At 44.7% G+C, this 11292-nt stretch overlaps 1 protein-coding gene across 1 annotated transcript in view; it reads left to right on the top strand.

Annotated features, from left to right (window-relative positions):
• The window catches only part of LOC139563465 (epithelial cell-transforming sequence 2 oncogene-like), a 45776-nt gene that overhangs the window by 13452 nt on the left and 21032 nt on the right, over window positions 1-11292 (top strand). The window contains exons 6-11 of the mRNA XM_071382164.1: window positions 5240-5360; window positions 5542-5707; window positions 5793-5921; window positions 6173-6265; window positions 8940-9152; window positions 11287-11292. The exon at window positions 11287-11292 is cut by the window's right edge and continues 95 nt beyond it. Coding sequence (XP_071238265.1) covers window positions 5240-5360; window positions 5542-5707; window positions 5793-5921; window positions 6173-6265; window positions 8940-9152; window positions 11287-11292 — 728 coding nt within the window. The remainder of the gene's footprint in view (window positions 1-5239; window positions 5361-5541; window positions 5708-5792; window positions 5922-6172; window positions 6266-8939; window positions 9153-11286) is intronic.

Here is an 11292-nt window from a genome sequence, read left to right on the forward strand (position 1 = left end):
TATATAACGTGTGTTTGATACTGTATGGTTTCAGGGCCAGTGTATATAATGTGTGTTTGATACTGTATATTTCAGGGCCAGTGTATATAACGTGTGTTTGATACTGTATATTTCAGGGCCAGTGTATATAACGTGTGTTTGATACTGTATATTTCAGGGCCAGTGTATATAACGTGTGTTTGATACTGTATATTTCAGGGCCAGTGTATATAACGTGTGTCTGATACTGTATATTTCAGGGCCAGTGTATATAACGTGTGTTTGATACTGTATATTTCAGGGCCAGTGTATATAACGTGTGTTTGATACTGTATGGTTTCAGGGCCAGTGTATATAATGTGTGTTTGATACTGTATATTTCAGGGCCAGTGTATATAACGTGTGTTTGATACTGTATATTTCAGGGCCAGTGTATATAACGTGTGTTTGATACTGTATATTTCAGGGCCAGTGTATATAACGTGTGTTTGATACTGTATGGTTTCAGGGCCAGTGTATATAACGTGTGTTTGATACTGTATATTTCAGGGCCAGTGTATATAACGTGTGTTTGATACTGTATATTTCAGGGCCAGTGTATATAACGTGTGTTTGATACTGTATATTTCAGGGCCAGTGTATATAACGTGTGTTTGATACTGTATATTTCAGGGCCAGTGTATATAACGTGTGTTTGATACTGTATGGTTTCAGGGACAGTGTATATAATGTGTGTTTGATACTCTATATTTCAGGGCCAGTGTATATAACGTGTGTTTGATACTGTATATTTCAGGGCCAGTGTATATAACGTGTGTTTGATACTGTATATTTCAGGGCCAGTGTATATAACGTGTGTCTGATACTGTATATTTCAGGGCCAGTGTATATAACGTGTGTCTGATACTGTATATTTCAGGGCCAGTGTATATAACGTGTGTTTGATACTGTATATTTCAGGGCCAGTGTATATAACGTGTGTTTGATACTGTATGGTTTCAGGGCCAGTGTATATAATGTGTGTTTGATACTGTATATTTCAGGGCCAGTGTATATAACGTGTGTTTGATACTGTATATTTCAGGGCCAGTGTATATAACGTGTGTTTGATACTGTATATTTCAGGGCCAGTGTATATAACGTGTGTTTGATACTGTATATTTCAGGGCCAGTGTATATAACGTGTGTCTGATACTGTATATTTCAGGGCCAGTGTATATAACGTGTGTTTGATACTGTATATTTCAGGGCCAGTGTATATAACGTGTGTTTGATACTGTATGGTTTCAGGGCCAGTGTATATAATGTGTGTTTGATACTGTATATTTCAGGGCCAGTGTATATAACGTGTGTTTGATACTGTATATTTCAGGGCCAGTGTATATAACGTGTGTTTGATACTGTATATTTCAGGGCCAGTGTATATAACGTGTGTTTGATACTGTATGGTTTCAGGGCCAGTGTATATAATGTGTGTTTGATACTGTATATTTCAGGGCCAGTGTATATAACGTGTGTTTGATACTGTATATTTCAGGGCCAGTGTATATAACGTGTGTTTGATACTGTATATTTCAGGGCCAGTGTATATAACGTGTGTTTGATACTGTATATTTCAGGGCCAGTGTATATAACGTGTGTCTGATACTGTATATTTCAGGGCCAGTGTATATAACGTGTGTTTGATACTGTATATTTCAGGGCCAGTGTATATAACGTGTGTTTGATACTGTATGGTTTCAGGGCCAGTGTATATAATGTGTGTTTGATACTGTATATTTCAGGGCCAGTGTATATAACGTGTGTTTGATACTGTATATTTCAGGGCCAGTGTATATAACGTGTGTTTGATACTGTATATTTCAGGGCCAGTGTATATAACGTGTGTTTGATACTGTATGGTTTCAGGGCCAGTGTATATAACGTGTGTTTGATACTGTATATTTCAGGGCCAGTGTATATAACGTGTGTTTGATACTGTATGGTTTCAGGGCCAGTGTATATAATGTGTGTTTGATACTGTATATTTCAGGGCCAGTGTATATAACGTGTGTTTGATACTGTATATTTCAGGGCCAGTGTATATAACGTGTGTTTGATACTGTATATTTCAGGGCCAGTGTATATAACGTGTGTTTGATACTGTATGGTTTCAGGGCCAGTGTATATAACGTGTGTTTGATACTGTATGGTTTCAGGGCCAGTGTATATAACGTGTGTTTGATACTGTATATTTCAGGGCCAGTGTATATAACGTGTGTTTGATACTGTATATTTCAGGGCCAGTGTATATAACGTGTGTCTGATACTGTATATTTCAGGGCCAGTGTATATAACGTGTGTTTGATACTGTATATTTCAGGGCCAGTGTATATAACGTGTGTTTGATACTGTATGGTTTCAGGGCCAGTGTATATAATGTGTGTTTGATACTGTATATTTCAGGGCCAGTGTATATAACGTGTGTTTGATACTGTATATTTCAGGGCCAGTGTATATAACGTGTGTTTGATACTGTATATTTCAGGGCCAGTGTATATAACGTGTGTTTGATACTGTATGGTTTCAGGGCCAGTGTATATAACGTGTGTTTGATACTGTATATTTCAGGGCCAGTGTATATAACGTGTGTTTGATACTGTATATTTCAGGGCCAGTGTATATAACGTGTGTTTGATACTGTATATTTCAGGGCCAGTGTATATAACGTGTGTTTGATACTGTATATTTCAGGGCCAGTGTATATAACGTGTGTTTGATACTGTATGGTTTCAGGGACAGTGTATATAATGTGTGTTTGATACTCTATATTTCAGGGCCAGTGTATATAACGTGTGTTTGATACTGTATATTTCAGGGCCAGTGTATATAACGTGTGTTTGATACTGTATATTTCAGGGCCAGTGTATATAACGTGTGTCTGATACTGTATATTTCAGGGCCAGTGTATATAACGTGTGTCTGATACTGTATATTTCAGGGCCAGTGTATATAACGTGTGTTTGATACTGTATATTTCAGGGCCAGTGTATATAACGTGTGTTTGATACTGTATGGTTTCAGGGCCAGTGTATATAATGTGTGTTTGATACTGTATATTTCAGGGCCAGTGTATATAACGTGTGTTTGATACTGTATATTTCAGGGCCAGTGTATATAACGTGTGTTTGATACTGTATATTTCAGGGCCAGTGTATATAACGTGTGTTTGATACTGTATATTTCAGGGCCAGTGTATATAACGTGTGTCTGATACTGTATATTTCAGGGCCAGTGTATATAACGTGTGTTTGATACTGTATATTTCAGGGCCAGTGTATATAACGTGTGTTTGATACTGTATGGTTTCAGGGCCAGTGTATATAATGTGTGTTTGATACTGTATATTTCAGGGCCAGTGTATATAACGTGTGTTTGATACTGTATATTTCAGGGCCAGTGTATATAACGTGTGTTTGATACTGTATATTTCAGGGCCAGTGTATATAACGTGTGTTTGATACTGTATGGTTTCAGGGCCAGTGTATATAATGTGTGTTTGATACTGTATATTTCAGGGCCAGTGTATATAACGTGTGTTTGATACTGTATATTTCAGGGCCAGTGTATATAACGTGTGTTTGATACTGTATATTTCAGGGCCAGTGTATATAACGTGTGTTTGATACTGTATATTTCAGGGCCAGTGTATATAACGTGTGTCTGATACTGTATATTTCAGGGCCAGTGTATATAACGTGTGTTTGATACTGTATATTTCAGGGCCAGTGTATATAACGTGTGTTTGATACTGTATGGTTTCAGGGCCAGTGTATATAATGTGTGTTTGATACTGTATATTTCAGGGCCAGTGTATATAACGTGTGTTTGATACTGTATATTTCAGGGCCAGTGTATATAACGTGTGTTTGATACTGTATATTTCAGGGCCAGTGTATATAACGTGTGTTTGATACTGTATGGTTTCAGGGCCAGTGTATATAACGTGTGTTTGATACTGTATATTTCAGGGCCAGTGTATATAACGTGTGTTTGATACTGTATGGTTTCAGGGCCAGTGTATATAATGTGTGTTTGATACTGTATATTTCAGGGCCAGTGTATATAACGTGTGTTTGATACTGTATATTTCAGGGCCAGTGTATATAACGTGTGTTTGATACTGTATATTTCAGGGCCAGTGTATATAACGTGTGTTTGATACTGTATGGTTTCAGGGCCAGTGTATATAACGTGTGTTTGATACTGTATATTTCAGGGCCAGTGTATATAACGTGTGTTTGATACTGTATATTTCAGGGCCAGTGTATATAACGTGTGTTTGATACTGTATATTTCAGGGCCAGTGTATATAACGTGTGTTTGATACTGTATATTTCAGGGCCAGTGTATATAACGTGTGTTTGATACTGTATATTTCAGGGCCAGTGTATATAACGTGTGTTTGATACTGTATATTTCAGGGCCAGTGTATATAACGTGTGTTTGATACTGTATGGTTTCAGGGCCAGTGTATATAACGTGTGTTTGATACTGTATGGTTTCAGGGCCAGTGTATATAACGTGTGTTTGATACTGTATATTTCAGGGCCAGTGTATATAACGTGTGTTTGATACTGTATGGTTTCAGGGCCAGTGTATATAACGTGTGTTTGATACTGTATGGTTTCAGGGCCAGTGTATATAACGTGTGTTTGATACTGTATGGTTTCAGGGCCAGTGTATATAACGTGTGTTTGATACTGTATGGTTTCAGGGCCAGTGTATATAACGTGTGTTTGATACTGTATGGTTTCAGGGCCAGTGTATATAACGTGTGTTTGATACTGTATGGTTTCAGGGCCAGTGTATATAACGTGTGTTTGATACTGTATGGTTTCAGGGACAGTGTATATAACGTGTGTTTGATACTGTATGGTTTCAGGGCCAGTGTATATAACGTGTGTTTGATACTGTATGGTTTCAGGGCCAGTGTATATAACGTGTGTTTGATACTGTATGGTTTCAGGGACAGTGTATATAACGTGTGTTTGATACTGTATGGTTTCAGGGACAGTGTATATAACGTGTGTTTGATACTGTATGGTTTCAGGGCCAGTGTATATAACGTGTGTTTGATACTGTATGGTTTCAGGGACAGTGTATATAACGTGTGTTTGATACTGTATGGTTTCAGGGCCAGTGTATATAACGTGTGTTTGATACTGTATGGTTTCAGGGACAGTGTATATAACGTGTGTTTGATACTGTATGGTTTCAGGGACAGTATGAGCAGAGGAGGTTGGTCCACTTCCACCAGTAGCAGACCCAGAGCCTCTCCCTCTCTCTCACCATCACCACCTCTTCTGCTACTGCTGTCCAACAGGATACCTGCCTACGAGGTGAGACATTTGGAGCAGGGAGAGTACTGATATGGTCAACTATTAAGGTTATCAATTACAAGGTTCAGGTCAATTACATTTGAATTTCAGTCAATTCAGGAAGTAAACCAAACTCCAATTCCAAATGTTCCTCATTTAAAAAGCATTGACAAGAATTGGAATGACATCTCTCGTCTCCTAGTTGGTCCTGTGTGGTGTGAGAGTAGGAGTGGTGGTGGTTCTATACGACCACAGAGGGTCCCTCCAGGCTCTGTTATCCCAGGCAGAGAGGGCTCTGGGTGGGCAGCGAGCTCAGAGACTTGGGGTGCTGGCTCCTGGAGGTACGGAGGAGATCACTCTGCTTCAAGGTGAGGATGGAACACCGGGATCAGGGATCAAAGTTCACTGAAGGGCATAGTCACTGCTTGACCTTTGATCTCTCTTTGACCCCAGGCTGCAAGGTGACAGAGAGGAGTGTGCTGACCCCTGACTACAGGGAATTCTGGGAAAAGCTGTGTGGCTGGGTCGTTCCACCTGAGGAGGGAGGAGGGGTGGACATCTTCTGTCCCCTCGCAGCGTCTGGTGTGTAGATCGAGAGAATGGTTTATTTTCAAATTCAGAAATGGCGACATTACATGGTATCAATAGCAGCTAACACACAATACAAAATACATCCATCCACACAAAAAATTCTACAAATCAGTCACTCAAGCACAGAGAAAAACTACAAACCGACGGCACTAACACTCCCATTCTTCTCTCTCTGTCTCTCTGTGTCTCTCTCTCTCTCTGCATCTCTCTCTCCCTCCCACCTCTCTCTCTTTCTCTCTCAGCCAGAGGAGTGCTGCTGGTCCAGTCTCTGTCTACTCTGACAGAGCTAGAGGTCTCCGCTCCTACTGGGATGGCCACCGGATGCTTCCAGAACAGTGAGTCGGGGAGGAAGGGATGCTTCCAGAACAGTGAGTCGGGGAGGAAGGGATGCTTCCAGAACAGTGAGTCGGGGAGGAAGGGATGCTTCCAGAACAGTGAGTCGGGGAGGAAGGGATGCTTCCAGAACAGTGAGTCGGGGAGGAAGGGATGCTTCCAGAACAGTGAGTCGGGGAGGAAGGGATGCTTCCAGAACAGTGAGTCGGGGAGGAAGGGATGCTTCCAGAACAGTGAGTCGGGGAGGAAGGGATGCTTCCAGAACAGTGAGTCGGGGAGGAAGGGATGCTTCCAGAACAATGAGTCGGGGAGGAAGGGATGCTTCCAGAACAGTGAGTCAAGGAGGAAGGGATGCTTCCAGAACAGTGAGTCGGGGAGGAAGGGATGCTTCCAGAACAGTGAGTCAGGGAGGAAGGGATGCTTCCAGAACAGTGAGTCAGGGAGGAAGGGATGCTTCCAGAACAGTGAGTCAGGGAGGAAGGGATGCTTCCAGAACAGTGAGTCAGGAAGGGATGCTTCCAGAACAGTGAGCTGGGGAGGAAGGGATGCTTCCAGAACAGTGAGTCGGGGAGGAAGGGATGCTTCCAGAACAGTGAGTCGGGGAGGAAGGGATGCTTCCAGAACAGTGAGTCAGGGAGGAAGGGATGCTTCCAGAACAGTGAGTCAGGGAGGAAGGGATGCTTCCAGAACAGTGAGTCAGGGAGGAAGGGATGCTTCCAGAACAGTGAGTCGGGGAGGAAGGGATGCTTCCAGAACAGTGAGTCGGGGAGGAAGGGATGCTTCCAGAACAGTGAGTCGGGGAGGAAGGGATGCTTCCAGAACAGTGAGTCGGGGAGGAAGGGATGCTTCCAGAACAGTGAGTCGGGGAGGAAGGGATGCTTCCAGAACAGTGAGTCGGGGAGGAAGGGATGCTTCCAGAACAGTGAGTCGGGGAGGAAGGGATGCTTCCAGAACAGGGAGGAAGGGATGCTTCCAGAACAGGGAGGAAGGGATGCTTCCAGAACAGTGAGTCAGGGAGGAAGGGATGCTTCCAGAACAGTGAGTCAGGGAGGAAGGGATGCTTCCAGAACAGTGAGTCGGGGAGGAAGGGATGCTTCCAGAACAGTGAGTCGGGGAGGAAGGGATGCTTCCAGAACAGTGAGTCGGGGAGGAAGGGATGCTTCCAGAACAGTGAGTCGGGGAGGAAGGGATGCTTCCAGAACAGTGAGTCGGGGAGGAAGGGATGCTTCCAGAACAGTGAGTCGGGGAGGAAGGGATGCTTCCAGAACAGTGAGTCGGGGAGGAAGGGATGCTTCCAGAACAGTGAGTCGGGGAGGAAGGGATGCTTCCAGAACAGTGAGTCGGGGAGGAAGGGATGCTTCCAGAACAGTGAGTCGGGGAGGAAGGGATGCTTCCAGAACAGTGAGTCGGGGAGGAAGGGATGCTTCCAGAACAGGGAGGAAGGGATGCTTCCAGAACAGGGAGGAAGGGATGCTTCCAGAACAGTGAGTCAGGGAGGAAGGGATGCTTCCAGAACAGTGAGTCAGGGAGGAAGGGATGCTTCCAGAACAGTGAGTCGGGGAGGAAGGGATGCTTCCAGAACAGTGAGTCAGGGAGGAAGGGATGCTTCCAGAACAGTGAGCCAGGGAGGAAGGGATGCTTCCAGAACAGTGAGTCAGGGAGGAAGGGATGCTTCCAGAACAGTGAGTCAGGGAGGAAGGGATGCTTCCAGAACTGTGAGTCGGGGAGGACGGGATGCTTCCAGAACAGTGAGCCGGGGAGGAAGGGATGCTTCCAGAACAGTGAGCCGGGGAGGAAGGGATGCTTCCAGAACAGTGAGTCGGGGAGGAAAGGATGCTTCCAGAACAGTGAGTCGGGGAGGAAGGGATGCTTCCAGAACAGTGAGTCGGGGAGGAAGGGATGCTTCCAGAACAGTGAGTCGGGGAGGAAGGGATGCTTCCAGAACAGTGAGTCGGGGAGGAAGGGATGCTTCCAGAACAGTGAGTCGGGGAGGAAGGGATGCTTCCAGAACAGTGAGTCGGGGAGGAAGGGATGCTTCCAGAACAGTGAGTCGGGGAGGGAGGGATGCTTCCAGAACAGTGAGTCGGGGAGGAAGGGATGCTTCCAGAACAGTGAGTCGGGGAGGGAGGGATGCTTCCAGAACAGTGAGTCGGGGAGGAAGGGATGCTTCCAGAACAGTGAGTCGGGGAGGAAGGGATGCTTCCAGAACAGTGAGTCGGGGAGGAAGGGATGCTTCCAGAACAGTGAGTCGGGGAGGAAGGGATGCTTCCAGAACAGTGAGTCGGGGAGGAAGGGATGCTTCCAGAACAGTGAGTCGGGGAGGAAGGGATGCTTCCAGAACAGTGAGTCGGGGAGGAAGGGATGCTTCCAGAACAGTGAGTCGGGGAGGAAGGGATGCTTCCAGAACAGTGAGTCGGGGAGGAAGGGATGCTTCCAGAACAGTGAGTCGGGGAGGAAGGGATGCTTCCAGAACAGTGAGTCGGGGAGGAAGGGATGCTTCCAGAACAGTGAGTCGGGGAGGAAGGGATGCTTCCAGAACAGTGAGTCAGGGAGGAAGCCCTGACCCTAACCCCGACCATAGCAAGTTATTGTATATCAAGTTTGAACATCTATTGACTATGTTTAATAGAGGCCAATCCAAATGAAGGCTCTCTTTCTCTCTCCTCCTCCCTCCAGTCCTGAGTGAGTGGTCGTGTAGCAGTGGTGACAGGGCCAGGACCGGGGTTAGCGGTGTGTGTGCGTCCCCCGCCCAGCGCTACGTGTGTGAGGGTGTGTTACAGGGATGGAGCTGGCAGACCCAGTGGCTGGAGGAGGCTCTAGGAGCCCTGAGGGACCATCTGGGGCCACAACTACCACGACTGAGTCTGGACACCAGGGGACGAGTACTGGGTACGAAACACACACACCCACCTACACACACACACACCCGAGGTCAGTTTCTGTGGGACTCTGGTCCTAGAGCAGCAGAGTGTGTATTGACTGTATACACTGACTGCACAAAACATTAGGAACACCTTCCTGATATTGAGTTGCACCCCCTTTTGCCCTCAGAACAGCCTCAATTAGTCAGGGCATGGACTCTACAAGGTGTTAACACCATTCCACAGGGATGCTGGCCCATGTCGACTCCAATGCTTCTCACAGTTGTGTCAAGTTGGCTGGATGTCCTTTGGGTGGTGGACAATTCTTGATAGACACAGGAAACTGTTGAGCGTGAAGAACCCAGCAGCGTTGCAGTTCTTGACACAAACTGATGCGCCTGTCACCTACTACCATACACCGTTCAAAGGCACTTCAATATTTTATCTTCCCCATTTACCCTCTGAAAGGCACACATACACAATCCATGTCTCAATTGTCTCATGGCTTAAAAATCCTTCTTTAACTTCTTGCGGATTAGTGGGACTCCAAAAGGTCCCAGTTACATTACGAATGGACCTTTTGTTCGATAATGTCCTTCTTTATATTCATAAAAACTCAGTTTAGCTGGCGCGCTTCAGTCAATAATCCACTCGGTTTCCCTCCTTCAAAATGCATACAAAATGAATCACAAACGTTACCAATAAACTTATCCAAACAAGTCAATCAACGTTTATAATCAAACCTTAGGTACCCTAATACGCAAATAAACGATAACATTTAAGACGGAGAATCGTTATTGTCTTTACCGGAGGAAAATACCAGAGAAGGCGCTCTCTTCCACGCGCTTGGAAACACTACAGACAAAATGGGAGCCACCTAGAAAAACTAACATTTCTGGCGCATTTTTCCAAAAACCAGCCTGAAACTCTTTATAAATACTGTTGACATCTAGTGGAAGCCCTAGGAACTGCAATCGGGCACGATTTCGCCCTATTATAAAAGTGCCAGCCATTGAAATCAGTGGTAGGATGACATTTGTTTTTTTTGGGGGGGGGAGTTGTCCTCGGGGTTTCGCCTGCCATTTCACTTCTGTTATACTCACAGACATTATTTTAACAGTTTTAGAATCTTCAGAGTGTTTTCTATCCAAATCTACCAATTATATGCATATCCTAGCTTCTGGGCCTGAGTAGCAGGCAGTTTACTTTGGGTACGCTTTTCTTCCCGGATGTCAAAATACCGCCCCCTATCCCAAATAAGTGAACCTGTCTCCTCCCCTTCATCTACGCTGATTTGATTTAACAGGTGACATCAATAAGGGATCATATCTTTCACCTGGATTCACCTGGTCAGTCTATGATCAGTCTTATGTCATGGAAAGTCATGGAAAAGAGCAGGTGTTTGTAATGTTCTGTCAACTCAGTGTGCGCGTGTGATCTGTTCCTAGGTCAGTTTCTCTGTGTGATCTGTTCCTAGGTCAGTTTCTCTGTGTGATCTGTTCCTAGGTCAGTTTCTCTGTGTGATCTGTTCCTAGGTCAGTTTCTCTGTGTGATCTGTTCCTAGGTCAGTTTCTCCGTGTGATCTGTTTCTAGGTCAGTTTCTCTGTGTGATCTGTTCCTAGGTCAGTTTCTCTGTGTGATCTGTTCCTAGGTCAGTTTCTCTGTGTGTGATCTGTTCCTAGGTCAGTTTCTCTGTGTGATCTGTTCCTAGGTCAGTTTCTCTGTGTGATCTGTTCCTAGGTCAGTTTCTCTGTGTGTGATCTGTTCCTAGGTCAGTTTCTCTGTGTGTGATCTGTTCCTAGGTCAGTTTCTCTGTGTGTGATCTGTTTCTAGGTCAGTTTCTCTCTGTGTGATCTGTTCCTAGGTCAGTTTCTCTGTGTGTGATCTGTTCCTAGGTCAGTTTCTCTGTGTGTGATCTGTTCCTAGGTCAGTTTCTATGTCTGATCTGTTCCTAGGTCAGTTTCTATGTCTGATCTGTTTCTAGGTCAGTTTCTCTGTGTGATCTGTTCCTAGGTCAGTTTCTCTGTGTGATCTGTTTCTAGGTCAATTTCTCCCTGTGTGATCTGTTCCTAGGTCAGTTTCTCTGTGTGATCTGTTTCTAGGTCAATTTCTCCCTGTGTGATCTGTTCCTAGGTCAGTTTCTCTGTGTGATCTGTTTCTAGGTCAGT

The sequence above is a fragment of the Salvelinus alpinus genome, chromosome 34 (assembly GCF_045679555.1).
Source record: "Salvelinus alpinus chromosome 34, SLU_Salpinus.1, whole genome shotgun sequence".
Classification (NCBI taxonomy): domain Eukaryota; kingdom Metazoa; phylum Chordata; class Actinopteri; order Salmoniformes; family Salmonidae; genus Salvelinus; species Salvelinus alpinus.